Source organism: Parasteatoda tepidariorum, chromosome 9 (assembly GCF_982258835.1).
Source record: "Parasteatoda tepidariorum strain Cologne lab strain chromosome 9, Ptep-v5.0, whole genome shotgun sequence".
NCBI classification, from domain to species: Eukaryota; Metazoa; Arthropoda; class Arachnida; order Araneae; family Theridiidae; genus Parasteatoda; species Parasteatoda tepidariorum.
The window spans coordinates 33,401,030-33,426,188 of NC_141763.1; the positions used below are offsets into that span (position 1 = coordinate 33,401,030).

At 27.6% G+C, this 25,159-nt stretch overlaps 2 protein-coding genes and 2 long non-coding RNA genes across 10 annotated transcripts in view; 3 read left to right on the forward strand and 1 right to left on the reverse strand.

The window, feature by feature from the left end:
- Positions 1–25,159, forward strand: part of LOC107448774 (uncharacterized) — a 101,840-nt gene that overhangs the window by 32,494 nt on the left and 44,187 nt on the right. The window lies entirely within an intron of this gene.
- LOC147803488 (uncharacterized) lies at positions 1,747–6,298 on the forward strand. The gene is made up of 4 exons (XR_015429129.1): positions 1,747–1,901; positions 3,474–3,511; positions 4,168–4,244; positions 6,187–6,298. It is a non-coding gene; the product is annotated as an uncharacterized LOC147803488 (long non-coding RNA).
- Positions 10,027–10,557, forward strand: LOC147803489 (uncharacterized). The gene has a single exon (XM_087151342.1). The coding sequence runs from the start codon at positions 10,027–10,029 to the stop codon at positions 10,555–10,557; it is 531 nt and encodes a 176-aa protein (XP_087007468.1).
- Positions 17,373–23,273, reverse strand: LOC147803490 (uncharacterized). The gene is made up of 4 exons (XR_015429130.1): positions 23,122–23,273; positions 21,512–21,549; positions 20,777–20,853; positions 17,373–17,484 (listed from the first exon to the last, which is right to left on the reverse strand). It is a non-coding gene; the product is annotated as an uncharacterized LOC147803490 (long non-coding RNA).

Consider the following 25,159-nt stretch of genomic DNA (forward strand, 5'->3'; position numbering starts at 1 on the left):
TTTTTTTTTTCTTTTAAAAAAAAGAAACTTTTTTTAACAAATCAATATTTGCTTGTACTATTATGCGTAAATAATTACAGAATTATTTAGTTCGATCGTAATGTTCAAATTCTTAATGAAGAAGTAAACACAAGTTTTGTTATATTTTCTAAAGATGATCACGCAAATAACAAAAGATTTCTTAGTTTAAAAATAAAAAAATAAATAAAAGTGAAATTTATCAATATATTTACCTAACAGCATAGGAACAAAATTTAAAAAATAAGTTCGTTAAAAAATTATTTATATGCTTAAAACAAAGAGCTAAATAAATTTTAGAAAAAAAATGCTTCTTAAACACTATTTTTATTATTATTTCATATAAATAATTAAATTAAATTAAATAATGACCGAATTATAAACGAAAAACAAAGTAAGGCAAAGTTTCTTAATTAAATTCTTAAAAATAAAAACAAAAGAATTGTGATATTCGGTAATATATTTAGCTAATTAACTAATAATATAAAACGAAAATTAAAAAAAAATAATGATTTTACTCTCTAATAAAACGAAGTAGTAATTGATAAAAAAAAAAAAAAAAAGAAATGAATAAAATTCGCAAACTTTTCAAATTCTTTTGAACAAATAAAGTTTATTGACTTATGTCCAAAAAATAAGTTTTGTTTTAACTTTATTTCTAAAAATAAAAACAACGCAAGATTTATAAATTTAAAATCAGTAATAGAAGCCCATTAAATAATTAGAAGTTTTATCCGAAAAGTTTTTAATAAATTTAAAAAAAGTAAAAAAATAACCTAACAAATTTATTTACTTTGTAATTTAATTCCTTATGGGTGCCTTAAATTAGATTTCCGATAATTTTCACATTTAAAAATATAAAAAAAGTTTTGTCAGAAAATAAATAAAAAACTTACCTAATTAATGAAGAAACTTTTCTTTATAAATTCTTTTCAATAATAGATTGCGTTCAGAACAAGGTTACGACGGCGATCACGAAGTTAATCCCATTGAAAATAATCTACAAGAAACGATTTCAAATCGCGAAGGTGCGAAAACGAACATGTGATATAACGATATAAGGTCTCAAAAGTGATTCTGATTCTACCGCTCATCAGTCAAGGCCGTCTCAACATAACGAAACAATATCGTCTTCCACAGCGCGAGTTGGCATCGGAACGTAAGAGAAAGTCCTTGCGTGTATCGCTATATCGCTATATCGTTATATCGTCTTCTTCACTCGACGGCTTAAATCACATTTCTGATGTATCGCTTGGAATGAAAGTTGCTGTATCGGTTTGCCGATATAGGCGTTAAATCGATATGTCGCGATATATCGATTTATAGCCCAGTCCTAATCCTAACAATAGAAAAATGATTTTATATAGCTATTTAAATCAAATGCTTCTTTATTTTTTTAAAAAGTTTTTAATTTAATAATTATTTAAATTAATTTACTTACTTAGTTTAATTACCTTATTTAATTTATTAAAAAAATCGGTAGTCATTTTTTGCCAGGACCATGTATTGACAGCGCGTTTCACCTTTTGTTTCAAATAAAACTTCTGATCAGACCTAAAGGGTTTTCTTCAAATATGTTTCCGACCACTAAAAAAAAAAAAAAAAAAAAAAAAAAGAAATGGTATTAACATTTTCTAATTTTTTATTAGTTTATCGTATAATTTAAATTTAATAATTTTTTGATAAGAGTTTTTTAAATTAGAAACGTTTAACAATCTAAAACTCGTTAACTGGGAAAACTCTTTCTAAGTTTGCTTTTGTTGCTTTGTAATTGCTTTTTATTAATGTTATTTATTTAATTTTTTTTTTTTGCACGGATGGAAATACTGTAAGAAAAATCTTTTGGAAGAAAAAATCTTTTGGAAGAAAGGTCAAGATAAAAGGTAAGAACATCTCAAATCTTTATATTAAGGGAAAAATTTAGGATTAAATTTTTAATAATATTAGGAAATAACTTTACTGTTATTGAAGTATGTTTTTTAAAACATTTTTAAATTTTTTAAATAAATAACGCATAATTTAATCTGCAAAAGCATTTTCTTAAAATGTCTTTTAAAATTTTTTTCATATTTTTGAAAAACTTTATATTTATAACGAACGTTACATTTATAATGAATGGTAAAAAAAATTGTTTTGGCCCATATCTTTGTGTACAAAAGGGACAGGAAATTTGATTTTAAGTAAACAGAAATGCTGGAACTGTCAGGAACGATGTAATTTTCGGCCAAAACATGAAAAAAATCTTGCAATAAACGTGAAATATAATTCACTCTAAAATTCACGTAAACACTATGTAGCCAATGAGGTTAAAAGTAATTAAGATAAACATATACTTTATTATCCCATAAAAGAAATCTACTGCAACATATTTGCATTTTTTAAAATTATTTAAAATAAGAATATTTTTTGTAGAAATAAATTCAAAGTTCTTTTTAAGTATAGAAATATTTGCAGCATAATATTTTTTCTTTCTTCATAGAATTAAGTTTTCTGTTTCTAGCTCTTTTTCCAGTTCTTGTGCAAATTTTACTATTTATCTAATCTTATTTATCTTTTTCTTAATTCATTCTCTATCTTAAGATTTATAGGGTTGTTTATTTTAAATCTCTTCCTGTTGAACTTTCACCTATTGAAATTTTATTTTTAAAAAAGCATTATGCTTGACATATTTTCCGTAAAAAAAAAGTGATTTTAATTGACTGTTGAATATATATATATATTTCTGATGATTACTATGTAGTGCAAAAAATTAATCTAAATATTTTTTGAAATTATAATGGAAGAGGCAAGGAATTTTATTTCTAAAATTAAGGGTAACCCGGACAAAAGTAATATATTGGACTATTTTGGTATCTTTTGGAATTTGAATAGACTTCTATATCTGTTATGCCGGATTTTTTTTCCTTTCATATCTTATTCCTTTTCTAAATTTGAATTAGAGAACAAAATTTAAAAAAGAAAATTTTTCACTTTAATACTACGTCATGTTATAAAAGAACTATAAATTACTATTTTCTTAATGATTGTCATTTATAATATTTGATTGATTTGATAATGTAATTTTATTATAAATATTAGGCAGAATTTATCTAAACACACATTTTACCCCATTTTTGAAAAAGATGCATAATAAGTTAGGACTTTAAATTCGATTTTTTATTTTAGATATAAACTTGTCCTCTAAATTTACCCTTTCAATTCTGAACTATATTTTATAGCATTTGCCTAGTGTAATTATTTTAAAGGCAAGATCATCAGTAGTTAATACTAGTTTACGATAAGCATTGAGCATATAAAAAATAGATGGTAAACATTAAACTTATTGTCAGATATATTGTATTGTAAATAGTTAGAAGCAGTTTTTTTTTTCTCAATTCATTGTTCTTACTTTGTTGATTTTTTGCTGTTTTTTCTATGGTTATATTCTTATTGTTTTCTTTTTCTTTCATGAAAAGTCTGGAGAGACTGAAAATGGCAGTCAACAGAAAAGAAGGTAAGAACATGTTAAAACTACATTTTAACTTAGTGGCATCGATTTTATATTCTATAATTTGTGGTATTCTTTGTATTATTGAAATACTTTATGATTATTAGTAAATAATTGCTTATAATTTTAAAGAAAATATTTTTTTGAATCCTTAACATTTTTTAATCAAAATACTTATTTCTGATTAGCAAAAGTACTTTCCTAAAAAATTTTCAAGTTTATTTTTGACTTTTGTAAATGTTGACCACATACTAGACTAACAAACATACCATACACATGCTAGACTAAAATTGAAAATTTTAAATATACTAGAATTTTTTTTGAGGTGGGAAACATTTTTTTCGTCAAATGATTTAATTTTATCATAACTTATCTAATTTTACCTAATTCTAAAAAAAATAATCTAAATTTCGCATTTCAATTTTGAACTATATTCTATAGTATTTGCCAATGGTAATTATTTTATAAGAAATATCTTCAGTAGTTAATAATAATTTCCGATAAGCATTGTGCATGTACAAGATAGCTGGTAAACATAAACTTATTGTCTAGAAATGAGTTCTAAGCAGTTTTTTTTTTTAATTTAATGTTTTTATTTTGTTGATTTATAACAGTTTTTTCCACGCTCATATTCTAATTATTTTTCTTTCTTTCATGAAAAGTCCAGAAATTCTGAGAATGTGAATGAAATAGAATGGTTGAGTACTAGAATTAGAATGAACGAGAATCAACAGAAAAGGTAAGAACATGATAAAACTACATTTTAACTCAGTAGCACCGATTTTATATTCTATAATTTGTGGAATCTATTTTACAAGTTCATAGCAAAATTAGAAAATCTACTTTATATTCTATATGTAGAACTTCAATTTTAATAATTTCTTCGACTGTAATTTGTATTAAAATATTTTCAGATTATCAATAAATAATTTTTTATGATTTTAAAGGAAAAATTTTATAAGGAAATATTTTTTTTTTAAATCGAAATTTTTTAATCAAAATACCTGTTCTTAATTTTTAAAAGTACTTTCCTAAACTCTTAGCTTTTTAGCCGCCTAAATTTATTACTTTTTTAAAAAAGTTTCAGCTCGTTTTTTTAAAAATTATGCCTATACTAGAATTACTTGTATTTGTTGAGAGAAATTTCTTTAGTCAAATGATTTGATTTTATCATAGCTTACATGTCATCTTAAAGTAAATTTCTTTTCATAATTTTTAAATATTAAAAATTTAAAAGTAAAAATTTATTATAAAATAAATCTTAAAATTATTGCATAGCTGTTATTAAGTGCTATGTACTGTTATGATGTTTAATATATATATATATATATATTTCACTGGTTTTCAACTGGTTCTCTTCAAATTAAAATTTTTTATGTATAAAAAAAAATTTTAAATATTTTAAAAAACCGTTTAGTTTAAACCAACCTATCTTGATGGCATAACATTTATATTCTTTAGTTAGTTTGTAAATTCATTACAAATTCAGAAAATCATTCCTCTTTATCGCATATCCTAATAACTTCTTCTATAATAATTTCTATATCATTTTTAAGTAATTAATACTTAATGGAATATAATTTTGAACGATCATATATTCTTTTAATTGTTAGAAATTTTTATCAAATAACATATTTTCAGATTTTAAACGTACTATTTTAAAAAATTTTACATTATTATTTTTTGCATTTTTAAAAACCTTTAGTTTGTTTATTTCCTTGAGGTTAAAATTTCTTTTAATTAAATAATTTAATTTTATATAAACTTAAAATATTTTCACATATTAATTTAAAGTAAAAAATTCGTTCATAGTTCTTAATCGTAAAAAAGTTAAATTTTGTTTAAATATTAACATTACATCACATATTAATAGCTACAAACTATTTTGGTGAGAATGTATTCTTTCTAAATTAAAAAATATTAAAGCTTTGCTATCAAATTCTTCATTTAAAATGCATTTTTATGTTCAATTATTCAATAGATTGATCTGTAGTTACAAAATGCAATATATAAGCATTATTAAGCGATATGTACCGCTTCAATTAGTCTTCTAACTTATGGAAGCATTTTAAAAGTTAACAGTTTATAACAGATGAGTTTAAAGTAATGAAGTTTGGTCACCACTTTTAACTTTTTTAAAGTCAATCATTGTTCTCTTTATATATAAACTAATTAATTGTTTCATAATACTGTAAAGAGAAGTTTTATCCAGGTTGTTTCGTTAATTCATAGGATATTATTCATAGTTCTTTTAATATTTGATGCTGCAATTTTTTTCCATCCAAATGAATCCGCTATTTTACACATTTTTTTTTAATTGCGAGCTGGAATATTCATTTTGTGCTATTATTACCTTTTGTTACAATCAGCTTAAATTTATTTTTGTGACAATCAATGCTCGCTTGTAAGTAATAAAAAAAAAACAGGTGGTTTGAGCAACTTTATTAAATTCTATAGCGTACTATATTTATAAGAGAAAAACAAAATTTTTGAAAATTATTGAATAGAATTTTTCTTCGAATATTTCCCTGGGATCAATATAAGTATTTTGAATAGTTAGAATTAATTGATATTATAACTTAACCCAGAATTAAAATTCGTCAAAAATTAATTAGATATTTTGTTTCTGTACGTATTATTTAATAAATCTGTTGTAAAATAAATTGGTTACTTTTTTGCAGGAAAACTAGATTCATTGTGAAAGAGAATGCTTATAAAGAAGTTATTGTACAGTTATGTACTTGTTTGTATTTTGATTTGTTATATTGAAATAAAATAATATTCTTTTCTTAAGGTCATGTTTTATTTTAAATTTTATGCATTTTATTTTTATTAAAATTCCAGCTTTATTTATTTAAAATCACAGAAACTGATGTGTTATTTACAGGTGCCCAGTATATATATATTTTTAAAAATATTTATAATGTGTCTTATTTATCTAATATTGAATATGAATAATATTGAAAGAAAGTTATCCAATATTAAATATGAATAATATTGAAAACAAAAATAATGACTGGGTTGTGGCTTTGTTTCTATCAAAAAAAGCTAATTGTAGGTTTAATATATATAATTATTTTCATTTTTTTTATAACTTAAATAACTTATACATTAATATATATAATTATTTTCATTTTTTTTCATAACTTAAATAACTTATACATTAATATATATAATTATTTTAATTTTTTTTCATAACTTAAATAACTTATACATTAAGTCGCAATATCTTTTTATCTTAGAATAAAATTTTTATTTAATTTTACCTCATAATGTGTAAAAAAATGTGAACACTCAATTAAACACACAATGTTTTTATATGATTCTACTTTTAACTTATTGCATTTATAATTGATTAAAATTAAATAAAAAAGAAATCTATTATATTATTTAAGAAGATTCATTGGATGATAATTTACCATAAATTAAGCAATTTTTTCCAACATTTTGCTTTTTATATTAGCATAAGTTTTTTGCATGTAATGGCAGTTATTGCTTTATTACAATATAAAAAGTTAAAATGCAATAAATTACTATAGCTGATATCAGCAGAGTAAGAGAAAACAATTTATGTTCCTTAAATAAGAATTGTTATCAACAACATGCAGCAAAAAGTCTTTGAAATTTAAGGAGAACTCTAATAAATAAGTAAGTGACAAAAAAAAAAAAAAAATTGCCGATATACCTAACATAAAGGTGTGATACCGGCAAGGATGGCATTAAAACTTTCTATTAAACTGAGTTTGAGGTGAGTTAAGGGTGGTACGCCGGCAAATAAGGCAAAGAAGTTCGCCTAAGCACCTGAAATAAAGGTGCGATACGGGCGAAAACGGCATAGACGTTTTCTAATCAGCCAACAGTTAAGGTGCCTTAACGGCAAGTGAGGCAACGACGTGTGCCAATGAGCATATTCAGCGTTTGATAAAAAGGCAAAAAAGACATCATAAAGGTACAATAAAAGCCTTTACGGCAATTTTCTCTTTATTCTGTGAAAAAAATTTTTTTTCCGGTATTTAACAGGCAAAAATGGCAAAGTATTCCAGAGGCAACAAACTAGTTCCGGTCCTTTAACGATTGCCGTCGCTTTGCCTGAAATGCCATGCACTGGCCCTCATTCTGGCCCAGATTTCACTTTATTAACGGAACCGATACGGCAATGAAAAGCCCGCCGTAATGGCACTTTAGGTGAGCCGACATTGTCCCTTCACTAGCCCTAAAGTCGTGTGCTTGTTGGGTATTGCTTACCATGTTACCAGCTGCATAAATACTTGAAACTTTGAAAATAATCTCTTTTTAATATAACAATTAATGTCCGATGGCCCATTGACTTGAAAAAGTATTCCATACACATGAAATTGACTGTGGGCGGGGGTACCCGCTGGGCGGTGCTACCCGACTCTCCCCTATATTTAACTTTAAAAATATTCTGTTTCTGTCAAAGCATAAATATTACATCATACAGTGTCAACAATTCAAATATATTTTCATGATATTCATTTTAATTATTATTTTATCTATATAAATTTTATTATGCATATTAATTCTTTTTTTTTTTGCAATTTTAATAGAAAAATGGTGTATTTTATTGTATGTTAATATAAGTTATTAGTAGTACCCCTATTCCCCCCTTAATCCATTTAAGTTACACCGATAGACATTTGACGAAACTGTTTTTATACGAAATAAACTCAAACTCATTACCTGTTCAGGATAGCCTATTTAGGAAAGGATCGTAAGAGTGATTTGAAATTACTAGCATCAGAGCTTGGTTTACAAGTTACAGAAGATTTGAAATTAATTCAATTGCGTGATTTTGCGGAACATCCAATTCTATTGCTGGAGAGAGATTCTATAAACTGTTGAAAGATAAAGATTTTATCTTTAACAAAAAGAATATTACGATGGTATTTGCTGATAGTAAAGAGAGAAATGTCCAAGCTTTAACTACGACAATTAATCTTAATGTAGAAGGAAAGATAATCCCTGTGAAATTTATCGCTTTGCCAAAAGCTAAAGGTAATCGAATATTACTAGGGACTGATTTTCTGCATGCTGCTGGAATAGTGCTCAACATCCAGAATGGCACTTGGCATTTCAGCGAAAATCCTGAGAAGCAGTATCTCTTTTACAAAGAACCATCTGAAGGTAAAGTGGCCCCAAAGGTAATAGCATCTCAGAAAATAACATCTCCAGAGACATCAAAGTCCACAGACGATCCTGTTGCTAAATTAGAAACATCTGATGCCGTAAAATTAAGAGATGACGAAGGAAAGCACTTACCAAAAGAGCAACAATATGAAATAAACTCCTTGTTAGAAGAATACAAAACTATCTTTCAGCCAGGGGGAGATACCACTCCTTATATTGAACACCGAATTCAAACTGGAAATAGCTTACCTGTTGCTGAACCTCCCTATAGAATGACCCTTGCTAAAAAAGAATTGTTGAAGAAAGAGCTAGATTCATTACTGGCTGAAGGTATTATTGAGGAATGTGAATCTCCATACACTAGTACAGTGGTGTTGGTTCCTAAACCTAACGGTTCAATCAGACTTTGTGTAGATTACCGGAAACTGAACTCTACTACCATTCCCGATACCTATCCATTACCAAGGATGGATGATTTGTTAACTGAGGTCAAATCAACAAAGTTCATGTCCACGATAGACCTAAGAGCGGGTTATCATCAGATAGAGGTCAACGATGCAGATCAAGAGAATACAGCCTTTATTTGTCCATTTGGTATGTGCAAATATTTGCGAATGCCTTTTGGTTTACGCAATGCGCCTGCCACCTTCCAACGTCTTATTGACAAATTTCGATCTGTACTAAAAGAGGTGTTTGCGCTATCGTTCCTAGATGATATTTTAGTGTTATCTGAGACTTTTGATGGACATTTATCGGATTTAAGAAAAGTGTTTGAAAGGCTTTCTATGTTCAAACTCAACGCTGACAGAGGCAAGTGCCATTTTGCTTGTGACCGAGTTAAATATTTAGGTCACTGGATAACTCAAGATGGTGTAGAGGTTGATGGTGATAAAGTATCTTCAATTCAAAGAATTCCTGAGCCAACCTGTGCAATGGAACTTCAGTCCTTTTTACAGACTTGTTCCTGGTTTCGTACATATGTCCCTCATTTTTCCGAAGTAGCAAGACCCCTTAGTGACTTAACAAAAAAGAATAAACAATGGACATGGAGTGAAAATGAGCAGAAATCATTCGAGGAGTTGAAGAGAAGGTTGATTTCACCACCTGTGCTATCTCAGCCTGGTGGAACTAAACCGTTCTATATTAAAACTGATGCCAGCAATTAAGCTCTTGGAGCAGTTCTCGTACAAGGCGAAGGCCCAGAAGAACATGTTATTGAGTATGCAAGTCGATTGCTAAGTTCAGCTGAAAAAAATTATTCAACTACCGAAAGAGAGGCTCTTGCAGTAGTTTGGGCCCTTGATAAGTTCCGTGGCTATGTGGAAAATCAAGAAATTATAATTGCATCAGATCACCAACCCCTCAAGTGGTTAATGAGTATCAAATCACCATCTGGTCGCCTGGCTCGATGGGCTCTTCAAATTCAATCATATCCAAAAATTCTTTATACTCCTGGGAAATCGAATGTAATAGCAGACCTTCTTTCTAGACCAACTTATGAAATTAAAGACTTAATTTGTGAACATTCAAGTACAGATTCCTGCCAAATCTGTGCTATATCAATTGAAATCCCCACTACTACTCCAGCCGAATTACGTCAATCACAGCTGGAAGATGATGAACTTCGAAAAATCATTGAAGCTTTTGAGAAACCTGAGAAATCAGTAGACTTAGCCACCTGGACTGGTCTTGGTTACATCATGAACAGGGGAGTGCTATACCGGTACTCGCCAGATTCAGACGAAGAAGATGAGCAACTTGTCATACCCCAACAAAGAAAAACAGAAATTCTTAAAGAATATCACGATTCGCCAATGTCAGGTCATTTTGGATCTGAAGGAACATTTCACCGTATCGCCGTTGAAGGAACATTTCACCGTTTGGGAAACACTGAACTAAACTAACGGCTTTTTTTTAGCATTGTTATTTATCTTGTTCTCATGTTTCCTATTAAGTGATCATTTTGGGTTGATATAAAAAAAAGAATATGTAGAATATATGAAAAAGAATTCTCTTCAGCGTTATGACTACATCGGCGAAACAATTCAAGTTATTATTATTTATTTTTTTAAAAGAATCAGATATTTTTTTCTTCCAAAAATTAAATTTAAAAGGCATTGTTTTCAGTATCACCCGGACCGCGAAAGGGTCCTTCACCGTAAAATTATTTTTATTTATTTAAATGTTTTTTTTTCGCCTTCCAAATAATAAAATGAGTGTAATTAAACAGCACATTAGTTGATATAATCAATAAACTAATGCTGACCGGCTTGTAGAGGGATCAGGGAACTGGCCTTATATCAGAAAGGTTCAGGGTTCGAATCCCAAGCAAAGCAATGATGTTCTTTCATTCTCGGCACTATTTGTCTTTACTGTGGGGGCAACGTTGACCTATCTAATAGGGTGTCCCTGAAAGAGTGGTCAACAAATCTGCCCTTCAGATGCCTGTATGACTTAGGTCATTTTCCTTGTGGGCATTGGAAAAACATACACAATCAATCACTTTAAAAACTATAATACAAAGAAACAAATGGGGTAAAACGTATTACGACTAAGGAAATTAACATGTCCTTTTTCGACAACTTAAGTAAAACAAGTCAAAATTAACATCTAATTAATTGATGGAAAAAGAGAAGCAAAATTTTATTACTTTAATGGTACTGAATCTGTTGATGTGCCCATTACCAAGGGTATAGTTGGGATGGGAATTTTCGGTTCGATACGTTTCGTTAAGACGTTTCGGTACTTTTTAGTAAGACGGAACAAAAAGGATAAAATAATAAGAAAAACAAGGTAAAAAGAGATAAATAGAATAGAATGCAGAGTGACATGCTTAGCCCATACGGGCCTTAGTCTCCCAGTAGCGTCCACACACAGTAGTGGAGATGAGCGCAGGACAGACGAGAATATGGAGCAGGTCCATGTCCTCCCCAAGGCGACAGAGCTTGCATTTAGGACAGTCAAAAATGTTTATACTAAAAAGGTATTTGGCCAGACAGTCATGGCCCGTTACAAGTCTAAAGAGAGCAACTGCCTTAAACCTGGGCTGATTTGGGATAGTTAAAATATGGTTGAACCAGGTTTTGTGTATATTGCTTTTACGGAAATTCTCTGAGAGCATGTTCCGGAATTGGTTCCGGATTAGCAATTTAAATGAGTTCAGAGAGATGGAGCAACGAGATGCTTGGGCAATAGCTGTTCCTTTCTTGGCCACGATTAACTAAACTAACGGCTTTTTTTTCAGCATTGAATGCGTTGTCTTTTTAGCATTGAATGCTTGCACTATATGTCCTTCCTGTGGGGGCAACGTTGGCTTACCTAATGTGGTTCCCCTGAAAGAGTGGTCAACAAATCTGACCTGTATAACTTAGGTCATTTTCCAGATGGGCATTGGAAAAAATATATAATCAATCACTTTAAAAATTATAATACGAAGAAACAAATAATGTTATTACAACTAAGGAAATTAACATGTCCTTCTTCGACAACTAAAAAAAAGCAAGTCAAAATTATTATCTAATTAATTGATAGAATAAGAGAAACAAAATTTTATTACTTTAACGGTACTGAATCTGTTGATGTGCCCAATCACACCAAGGGTATAGTGGGGTTGGAACGTGCTGGTAAGACACTTCGGTACTTTATAATCAAGCGGAAATTTAGTTCCGAATTTTGACTTTATATTTTATTCTCATATCATAATATTCTGTTTTATTCTTACATAGTTCCTTTTAGGTAGCTGGTTACAAGGGTAATTATTTCATGCTTGGTAAAGAATTTAGTATGGAAATATTTTAAATTGCTTAAAGCAGTTCGATGAATAAATTTTATTAATACATAATTTATAATTCTGCATGCTTTTAAAATTATATTTACCAAAAATTATTTTTGATAATTTCTGATTCTACCCACAATCTTCTCTCTATATGCAATGACTTGCGTTCTGGTAAATAAAATTTTAGTATTACAACAATAGCTCAAATGTTGTTGGTTTATGTTAGTCTAAAAAGTGTTGATTTAAAATTACAAATTTGTGAAATCAAATTTTAAATTGTTCTTTGTAACGTAAAAATTGAAGCCCTATTATCCCCCCCCCCCACGTAAAGAAATACAGATGTATTTCACGCCTATGAGGAATCCTTTGTTTCAATTTACTGCGAGGGTATCAAGCAGACATGTAATGTGAGGCAAAATCGGTATACCATGAAAAACTTTTCATCTAATGATCGGATTTTTCACGTACTAAGACTCAATTTTAATGGTTTTAGTGCCCCACTTTAAATATCTGGAATAATTAGTGCAGACTATATTAAGTTACGAAATCAGACACTAAAACGTACTTTATATGAATAAACATGACTTTTTTCCGACAGGGTTGGATTGCTGACTCTCAAAATATGAGGAAGAGCCGTAATTTGAGTAACATAGTCCCAATAGCGTGGTCATGAAAGCGGTTGAAAGTTTAAGACTCTTTAATGTTAATTTTATTTTTGACGTATTTTTCAATATCTAGATGAGGTGACCTCAAATATGTTAATTCAGATACAAAACGGGTTCTTTCTATGAATAAACATATTTTTTTTGTGGCAGATTTGAATTACTGACCCTAAATATAGGGGTGGGGGATCGAAAGTTTGGACTCATTGCGCACTTCGTCATATCTGGAGAAATTAAAACTTTTTGCACACAATTGTAAAACTCTTTAATCCAAAGAAAACTCAATTCAAAAATTTTTATAATTCTTTTTTATTTTATTTAAAATAGTTGAATAGTTTTGAATTGTATTCGAAAATTGTAGGCAATTGTCACATAGTTTTCAAAGATTGTAATTTCAAATGTCAAAATACAATATATCGACGAAATCGGTCGAATTATTATTGGGAAATAAAATTTCAAATATATGCAACTTTTTTAAGCACTTTACTGAGCAGGTAAAAGCGATTCTATTAGATTAATGGTCACCGTCCAAATAATTTTTTAAAGCAAATTTATGTATTTGACTATATAAATATCAAAGCATTAAATTAAATTATTTGATCTTTTTTAGCGTTAACTAAGTTATTTTAAAAAAAATTTATGCGATATTTTCAAACGATTGAGGAAAGATGGCAATTTTAATGCTAGTATAAAACACAAGCTCTCTTTTTAAAAAAATGTATAAAAACATTTTTTTTTATTACAAATAGTATAATAATAAATTTTTTATTATATTAGTATAAATTCAGCATTTGAATCGCTACTTTAGAACTAATTGTTTGTCCTTCACTGACTTACAACTATAAAAGTCTGTTCAACGAAAACTGAGAGTGAAAGTAAACAAAGCGGCGTGCGATTTGGCGCCATTGTCTGCTTGGCTCCGAAATAATGACAAATTGCGTCTATCGGTCAAGGAAAAACTCTTATTTCTTAGATGGATGTTTGTTTCACCGTGCTATCTTTTTGCAGGTGTTTCATGAGCAATATGGAAAATAAAGTGATGGATTTAAGTCCTCCTAAAAACGGCAGAAGAAATCTTATATAAGTAAAGCTGTGAAGGAAATAATATTGAACATTTATGAAACAGAAGTGCATTCAAAATCAGATGTTCCAATCATTGATGTGGCTGACCATGCGGCTTCTGCATCGGGAGTTAGCACAGCTTCTGTTTTCAGAATTATTAAAGAATATAAAGGGGGGATGGTATATTACAGTCACCGAAGAGGACTAAATCTCGTAAAACTTTTTTGGATGACATGAAGAAATGTTCATGATTTTTTCCGCCGTAACGAAATTCCGACGATAAACATTCTCAAAGCTGTGAACGACGATTCTGATTTACCAAGCTTTAAAAGAACGACATTTTATTCCCTGTTAAAAAAAAATAGGCTTCAAACCTTAAAAAGGAGGACAGAACAGCTCACTCATTGAAAAAGATGAAATAATTTTGTGGAGGCGAAGATATTTAAGAACAATTAACAGAATTAGATAAGAAGGAAGAAAAATTTATTATATGAATGAGACAGGTGTGATAATGTTAATTATCACACCATACTCTCCTTAATTTATTTATTTTTTTAAATTTGCCTTACTTTTGTCCTCTTAGCTCTTAATTTCTTGTTTACGAGTTTCTGCTCTTAAGTTCATTAACGTTCAGTTTATAATTAAATCTGTTATCAATTTACAATGTATATGTTTAAATACTGCATATCCTTATCATTTACTAACTTTCACAGATTATTATTATGTTTTATATTTAAATTAAGCTATATTAATTTATTTATAATTGTTTATTACTGGTTTTTCTTTTTTTCAGCCATGCACTGCCTTAAGATATTTTCCCCAATCTTATTCTTTACCAACTGTAAATTGATACTATATTTCTGCACCCTCCTTTTACTTCTCTGCAACTGGCACCTGTGCCTCCCTTGGTCAGTTGGGAGATAGGATTTATGTATGTTCACCTCTCATTTACACCCCTTTGCAGCTGCATCCGCTGGTCAAGGCGTGGGAGATATAAAAAAACATAAAATTTTATGTTTTAGTCCCCTTACCTTTGTGACATTTTCTTTTCCTCTCACAGTAGGTGATTTTTTAATTGCGTTCTGGACGGAAATCGTTTCTTAACCTTTTAGCCAGAGCTCGAAAAACCGCCCGTCCTCGGCGGTCAAAAATTCCCCGCGAACAACGAATTTCTCGAATCTGACGTCCGCGCGGACGGCCATTTTCCCGTTAATGTTCGTGACACATTTTCAATTTTTGTTATCTTACAAGAGTCTAGCACTTCACTTCTAAAAAGACACTCTAATCTAGAAATACAGCAGCATACTGCGTATGGTGGAATTGATGATTTCGCTGTCTGGGACGCATCTACCTGATCTGTCTCTTATGAACATCTACCTAAATGGCAAACCCCTTTCAGATTTCTAAGCAGAATCCTCTGTAAATCATTGGTTTGATTGTGGAACTGGCAAACGTCATATTTGATTCATTTAAAAAACGCAGAACCCTCGGATAAATTAACATTCCAGATAACTTGACCTTTGTCATTTAAATTATTTCATAAAAGATATACTAAGTTACTATCAGTAACCTAGTATTTCTTTTAATGTATAATGTAATCCTAGTAACTACTAATTCATTGTGCAATTTATATAAATGTTTGTAATAAATGAGAGGAAATTATATTTTTATTTATTTAGAAGCGACTGGTTAGTTTCAATGGAGGACGGGTACCCAACAAGCACACGACTTTAGGGCTAGTGAAGGGACAATGTCGGCTCACCTAAAGTGCCATTACGGCGGGCTTTTCATTGCCGTATCGGTTCCGTTAATAAAGTGAAATCTGGGCCAGAATGAGGGCCAGTGCATGGCATTTCAGGCAAAGCGATGGCAATCGTTAAAGGACCGGAACTAGTTTGTTGCCTCTGGATTACTTTGCCATTTTTGCCTGTTAAATACCGGGAAAAAAAATTTTTTTCACAGAATAAAGAGAAAATTGCCGTAAAGGCTTTTATTGTACCTTTATGATGTCTTTTTTGCCTTTTTATCAAAAGCTGAATATGTTCACTGGCACACGTCGTTGCCTCGTTTGCCGTTAAGGCACCTTAACTGTTGGCTGATTAGAAAACGTCTATGCCGTTTTCGCCCGTATCGCACCTTTATTTCAGGTGCTTAGGCGAACTTCTTTGCCTTATTTGCCGGTGTACCACCCTTAACTCACCTCAAACTCAGTTCAATAGAAAGTTTTAATGCCGTCCTTGCCGGTATCACACCTTTATATCAGATGTTTAGGCGAACTTCTTTGCCTTATTTGCTGATATACCACCCTTAACTCACCTCAAACTTGGTTCAATAGAAAACTTTAATGCCGTCCTTGCCGGTATCACACCTTTATGTTAGGTGTATCGGCATTTTTTTTTTTTTTTTGTCACTTACTTATTTATTAGAGCTCTCCTTAAATTTCAAAGACTTTTTGCTGCATGTTGTTGATAACAATTCTTATTTAAGGAACATAAATTGTTTTCTCTTACTCTGCTGATATCAGCTATAGTAATTTATTGCATTTTAACTTTTTATATTGTAATAAAGCAATAACTGCCATTACATGCAAAAAACTTTATGCTAATATAAAAAGCAAAATGGTGGAAAAAATTGCTCAATTTATGATAAATTATCATCCAATGAATCTTCTTACATAATATAATAGATTTCTTTTTTATTTCATTTTAATCAATTATAAATGCAATAAGTTAAAAGTAGAATCATATAAAAACATTGTGTGTTTAATTGAGTGTTCACATTTTTTTACACATTATGAGGTAAAATTAAATAAAAATTTTATTCTAGGATAAAAACATATTGCGACTTAATGTATAAGTTATTTAAGTTATGAAAAAAAAATGAAAATTATTATATATATTAATATATAAGTTATTTAAGTTATAAAAAAAATGAAAATAATTATATATATTAAACCTACAATTAGCTTTTCTTGATAGAAACAAAGCCACAACCCAGTCATTATTTTTGTTTTCAATATTATTCATATTTAATATTGGATAACTTTCTTTCAATATTATTCATATTCAATAATAGATAAACAAGACATATTATAAATATTTTTAAAAATATATATATACTGGGAACCTGTAAATAACACATCAGTTTCTGTGATTTTAAATAAATAAAGCTGGAATTTTAATAAAAATAAAATGCATAAAATTTAAAATAAAACATGACCTTAAGAAAAGAATATTATTTTATTTCAGTATAACAAATCAAAATACAAACAAGTACATAACTGTACAATAACTTCTTTATAAGCATTCTCTTTCACAATGAATCTAGTTTTCCTGCAAAAAAGTAACCAATTTATTTTACAACAGATTTATTAAATAATATGTACAGAAACAAAATATCTAATGAATTTTTGACGCATTTTAATTCTGGGTTAAGTTTAATATCAATTAATTCTAACTATTCAAAATACTTTTATTGATCCCAGGGAAATATTCGAAGAAAAATTCTATTCAATAATTTTCAAAAATTTTGTTTTTCTCTTATAAATATAGTACGCTATAGAATTTAATAAAGTTGCTCAAACCACCTGTTTTTTTTTAATTATTTACTAGCGAGCATTGATTGTCACAAAAATAAATTTAAGCTGATTGTAACAAAAGGTAATAATAGCACAAAATGAATATTCCAGCTCGTAATAAAAAAAAATGTGTAAAATAGCGGATTCATTTGGATGGAAAAAAATTGCAGCATCAAATATTAAAACAACTATGAATAATATCCTATGAATTAACGAAACAACCTGGATAAAACTTCTCTTTACAGTATTATGAAACAATTAATTAGTTTAAAAATCGAGAGAACTATGATTGACTTTAAAAAAGTTAAAAGTGGTGACCAAACTTCATTACTTTAAACTCATGTGTTATAAACTGTTAACTTTTAAAATGCTTCCATAAGTTAGAAGACTAATTGAAGCGGTACATATCGCTTAACAATGCTTATATATTGCATTTTGTAACTACAGATCAATCTATTTAATAATTGAACATAAAAATGCATTTTAAATAAAGAATTTGATAGCAAAGCTTTAATATTTTTTAATTTAGAAAGAATACATTCTCACCAAATAGTTTGTAGCTATTAATATGTAATGTAATGTTAATATTTTTAATATTTAAACAAAATTTAACAACTATGAACGAATTTTTTACTTTAAATTAATATGTGAAAATATTTTAAGTTTATATAAAATTAAATTAGTTAATTAAAAGAAATTTTAACCTCAAGGAAATAAACAAACTAAAGGTTTTTAAAAATGCAAAAAATAATAATGTAAAATTTTTTAAAATAGTACTTTTAAAATCTGAAAATATGTTATTTGATTAAAATTTCTATCAATTAAAAGAATATATGATAGTTCAAAATTATACTCCATTAAGTATTAATTACTTAAAAATGATATACCAATTATTATAGAAGAAGTTATTAAAATATGCGATAAAGAGGAATGATTTTCTGAATTTGTAATGAATTTACAAACTAACTAAAGAATATAAATTTTATGCCATCAAGATAGGTTGGTTTAAACTAAACGGTTTTTTAAAATATTTAAATTTTTTTTATACATAAAAAATTTTAATTTGAAGAGAACCAGTTGAAAAAAAAAAGTTGAAAACCAGTGAAATATATATATATATATATATATATATATATATGGGTCATTCTCACAAAAACAGTCATTTTCATGTCCCCAGTATATTTTATGTTTGTTTTACAACTTACGAAAAAAAAAATTTCAGGGAAAGTGTCCTTCAGAATGCAAGCTAACAAAAGAATAAAAATAAAATTATTAATTTTTATTTTTTATTAATTTTAGGTAATAAAAATATACCAATATGTCATTCCCTCACTTGTCCCCACTGCTGATTTAAAAAAAGAAAAAAATTGTTTCTGAAATAAAATTTTTTTTTTTACAAATTTGTGTTTTTTATTTGAGAATATTGAAATATAGAATTCAGAAAATAAATTTTAAATTTAATTTCAGATAAAAATATTAACACAGCACTATTTTAAACTTTATCCCCAGTGTTTCGCGTCATTCCCTCACAACAATGTTCTTATCACCTGCAATCATCTTAGAATAAAAATATTTTAATAAAAACTTCAGAAGTTAACAACTGGCATCATAGAACAAAATTGCAGTATGTTTCCATCTTGAACTTAAAGAAGCTTTGCTGTGGAATAAATTTGAATGAATCAAACCAGGTAAAATTTTTTACATTTGTCAATCCCTCATGTCGTTTTTTAGAGTAAAATAAAATACAACTTCATCGAAAAAGTGGATAATTATATGTAGCTTTCTTGTATGAATATAATTGTATGTGATTGACTTCAGAAATTAATAAAGCCTAACTGTTATTTTTAAATTTTATTGAATTCGTCATTTCCTCACTAGTGTATAAAGTGAGGGAATGACGCTGAAGTGAGGGAATGATTCAAGATGAGTATATTATAAAATTTTTTTTTGTTCAATCGTGCCAGTCAATTTTATTTCCCAAACCTGTAATAACTATTAAATATATAAGACTAAATTATAATAAATATTAGATATACTTAGTATGTTATCATTTTCAAACTTTAGGTAGATGTAACTTAGATAAAAACATGTATTAAAATAAAATATCATTCCCTCACTATTAGTGTCAGTCCCTCACTTTTTAAATAGTGAAAATAATTAATTTGCTTATTAATTAATTTGAAAAATAAATTAATAAATTGATTTATTAAACTAATTAATGTATTTATTAAATTAATTAATTAATTATTAATTATTATAAATTAATAATTATAAATTAATTATTTAAAAAATTAATTAATTTAAATATTAAGTATAATTTATAGGATATATACTTTCTTTATAATGCCATTACATATTTCTATTAATATAGAAAGTTTCAGAGCTTTTTATTCACTTTACTTTTTTGGGATTTTATGAACTGAAAAATGACAGTTTTCGTGAGAATGACCCATATATATATATATATATATTAAACATTATAACAGTACATAGCACTTAATAACAGCTATGCAATAATTTTAAGATTTATTTTATAATAAATTTTTACTTTAAAATTTTTAATATTTAAAAATTATGAAAGGAAATTTACTTTAAGATGACATGTAAGCTATGATAAAATCAAATCATTTGACTAAAAAAGAAATTTCTCTCAACAAATACAAGTAATTCTAGTATAGGCATAATTTTTAAAAAAACGAGCTGAAACTTTTTTAAAAAAGTAATAAATTTAGGCGGCTAAAAAGCTAAGAGTTTAGGAAAGTACCTTTGAAAATCAAAAACAGGTATTTTGATTAAAAAATTTCGATTTAAAAAAAAATATTTCCTTATAAAACTTTTCCTTTAAAATAATAAAAAATTATTTATTGATAGTCTGAAAATATTTTAATACAAATTACAGTCGAAGAAATTATTAAAATTGCAGTTCTACATATAGAATATAAAGTAGATTTTCTAATTTTGCTATGAATTTGTAAAATAGATTCCACAAATTATAGAATATAAAATCGGTGCTACTGAGTTAAAATGTAGTTTTATCATGTTCTTACCTTTTCTGTTGATTCTCGTGCATTCTAATTCTAGTACTCAACCATTCTATTTCATTCACATTCTCAGAATTTCTGGACTTTTCATGAAAGAAAGAAAAATAATTAGAATATGAACGTGGAAAAAACTGTTATAAATCAACAAAATAAAAACATTAAATTAAAAAAAAAAAAACTGCTTAGAACTCATTTCTATACAATAAGTTTATGTTTACCAGCTATCTCGTACATGCACAATGCTTATCGGAAATTATTATTAACTACTGAAGATATTTCTTATAAAATAATTACCATTGGCAATTACTATAGAATATAGTTCAAAATTAAAATGCGAAATTTAGATTATTTTTTTTTGAATTAGGTAAAATTAGATAAGTTATGATAAAATTAAATCATTTGACGAAAAAAATTTTTCCCACCTCAAAAAAATTTCTAGTATATTTAAAATTTTCAATTTTAGTCTAGCATGTGTATGGTATGTTTGTTAGTCTAGTATGTGGTCAACATTTACAAAAGTCAAAAATAAACTTGCAAATTTTTTAGGAAAGTACTTTTGCTAATCAGAAATAAGTATTTTGATTAAAAAATGTTAAGGATTCAAAAAAATATTTTCTTTAAAATTATAAACAATTATTTACTAATAATCATAAAATATTTCAATAATACAAAGAATGCCACAAATTATTGAATATAAAATGGATGCCACTAAGTTAAAATGTAGTTTTAACATGTTCTTACCTTCTTTTCTGTTGACTGCCATTTTCAGTCTCTCCAGACTTTTCATGAAAGAAAAAGAAAACAATAAGAATATAACCATAGAAAAAACAGCAAAAAATCAACAAAGTAAGAACAATGAATTGAGAAAAAAAATAAAAAACTGCTTCTAACTATTTTCTATACAATATATCTGACAATAAGTTTAATGTTTACCACCTATTTTTTATATGTTCAATGCTTATCGTAAACTAGTATTAACTACTGATGATCTTGCCTTTAAAATAATTACACTAGGCAAATGCTATAAAATATAGTTCACAATTGAAAGGGTATATTTAGAGGACAAGTTTATATCTAAAATAAAAAATCGAATTTAAAGTCCTAACTTATTATGCATCTTTTTCTAAAATGGGGTAAAATGTGTGTTTAGATAAATTCTGCCTAATATTTATAATAAAATTACATTATCAAATCAATCAAATATTATAAATGACAATCATTAAGAAAATAGTAATTTATAGTTCTTTTATAACATGACGTAGTATTAAAGTGAAAAATTTTCTTTTTTAAATTTTGTTCTCTAATTCAAATTTAGAAAAGGAATAAGATATGAAAGGAAAAAAAATCCGGCATAACAGACATAGAAGTCTATTCAAATTATAGATACTAAAATAGTCCAATATATTACTTTTCTCCGGGTTACCCTTAATTTCAGAAATAAAATTCTTTGCCTCTTCCATTATAATTTCAAAAAATATTTAGATTAATTTTTTGCACTACATAGTAATCATCAGAAATATATATATATTCAACAGTCAATTAAAATCACTTTTTTTTACGGAAAATATGTCAAGCATAATGCTTTTTTAAAAATAAAATTTCAATAGGTGAAAGTTCAACAGGAAGAGATTTAAAATAAACAACCCTATAAATCTTAAGATAGAGAATGAATTAAGAAAAAGATAAATAAGATTAGATAAATAGTAAAATTTGCACAAGAACTGGAAAAAGAGCTAGAAACAGAAAACTTAATTCTATGAAGAAAGAAAAAATATTATGCTGCAAATATTTCTATACTTAAAAAGAACTTTGAATTCATTTCCACAAAAAAATATTCTTATTTTAAATAATTTTAAAAAATGCAAATATGTTGCAGTAGATTTCTTTTATGGGATAATAAAGTATATGTTTATCTTAATTACTTTTAACCTCATTGGCTACATAGTGTTTACGTGAATTTTAGAGTGAATTATATTTCACGTTTATTGCAAGATTTTTTTCATGTTTTGGCCGAAAATTACATCGTTCCTGACAGTTCCAGCATTTCTGTTTACTTAAAATCAAATTTCCTGTCCCTTTTGTACACAAAGATATGGGCCAAAACAATTTTTTTTACCATTCATTATAAATGTAACTTTCGTTATAAATATAAAGTTTTTCAAAAATATGAAAAAAATTTTAAAAGACATTTTAAGAAAATGCTTTTGCAGATTAAATTGTGCGTTATTTATTTAAAAAATTTAAACATGTTTTAAAAAACATACTTCAATAACAGTAAAGTAGTTTCCTAATATTATTAAAAATTTAATCCTAAATTTTACCCTTAATATAAAGATTTGAGATGTTCTTACCTTTTATCTTGACCTTTCTTCCAAAAGATTTTTTCTTCCAAAAGATTTTTCTTACAGTATTTCCATCCGTGCAAAAAAAAAAAAAAAATAAATAACATTAATAAAAAGCAATTACAAAGCAACAAAAGCAAACTTAGAAAGAGTTTTTCCAGTTAATTTATTCTGAAAAATATTAAGAGCTGAAAGCAAGTGTGAGACGAGTTTTAGATTGTTAAACGTTTCTAATTTAAAACTCTTATCAAAAAATTATTAAATTTAAATTATACGATAAACTAATAAAAAATTAGAAAATGTTAATACCATTTATTTTTTTTTTTTCTTAGTGGTCGGAAACATATTTGAAGAAAACCCTTTAGGTCTGATCAGAAGTTTTATTTGAAACAAAAGGTGAAACGCGCCGTCAATACATAGTCCTGGTAAAAAATGACTACCGATTTTTTTAATAAAATAAATAAGGTAATTAAACTAAGTAAGTAAATTAATTTAAATAATTATTAAATTAAAAACTTTTTAAAAAAATAAAGAAGCATTTGATTTAAATAGCTATAGAAAATCATTTTTCTATTGTTAGAATTAATGGAACTTATAATTCATTTTAAAACTAAAATGGTAACTTACATGCTAATCATAACGATTAAAAAATATAATTACTAAAAACTAAATAAAGAAAATAAAAACAAACTATTTGTGAAAAATTAATAAATAATAGTGTACTGAAAATATAACATGAGCTAAAGAATAAAAGTTTACTTACTAGTCCTTAGGCCATTCCTGTCCTTAGGTCGCATTCCTGCAATAAAGCAGAAAGGAGACCTCTTTTGAAGTTGACCATTTCCATTATTTATCTCCTTTTTTTTCAAATTTTTTGGCGACCATTGAATCTTTTGGCGTCTGGGGTAAGTGGACCACCTGGTTGAAGAGACTATTTCTTAGAATCGGGGAAGGGGGTTTAAAGTGCTTAGCGTTCGCTTTCCCCTCTCTCTTTCCCTTAACTTGAAGGATTGGAAGCAAGGTCACTTAAATGATTCTTTTTAAAAATACGTGTCCTGTGATTTCAAACAGTAAGATGTCCTCAAATTAAGATCAATATTTATTTTTAAATTATTAAAAACAATTTCTGGTGTTATGAAGGAAAAATAAATTAAATAACAAAAACATTTAGTTAATTACCAACGATAAATGAACTCTCGAAATTAAATAATTGCATTATGTCAAAACTTATTTTGTATGCTTTTTTTTTCAGAAAAACTTTTATACTTCTACACTTGGAAATAATGCTTACATAAATGTTTTGACTTCCTGTGCAGAAAAATAAAATCCTGTTTCTCTATAAGATTAATATGTATTATTAATAAATATTATTAACTCTTTCTGTTAAGGAATTGTTCCATGCGAAAATTAAAAAAAGAAAAAGAGGGAGTCTCTGACTCCCCCCGTTTCCGATCACCTATCCGCGTAATTGTTTCACTTAAATCCTTGTTTTATTGTCTTCCCTTAAAAACCAATATTTTAAACTGAAACGCTGAACATTTTGCTTTTAAAATGTACAAGTGAAGTAGCGTTATGTAAGAATGTTTTGTTAAAATGCTAATCGTAACGACTTCGAGGACTACCTCAACTTGAAAATTATCATCTGCACTTTAAAGAAGATTTGACCTGAGGAATACAGAAGGTGTATTACAATAATAAAACAAGAAAAATTGCTGAGAAATTATTTTATTTATTGACGAGAATTTTAACAGTTTAAACTGGGAATACTTTTTATTGTTAGGTTTATTTATTTATTTATTTTTAAAAAAGTCAATTTAACTGTTAAGATTTATATCTTGCAACATGCAAATCCCTCTCTCTCTCTTTCGCTACTCTTAATTCACAATTCAGTGCGAGCTTACAAAATTAAAAAAAAGACAAAGATCTCCTGACGAAAAAATAAATTTTCTGCAAAAATGAATAAACAGTCAATATTTAAAATATACCTGAAAAAAATCACGAATGAACACTTAAATTAGCAATGACTTTCAAATAAATTGGAATTCGA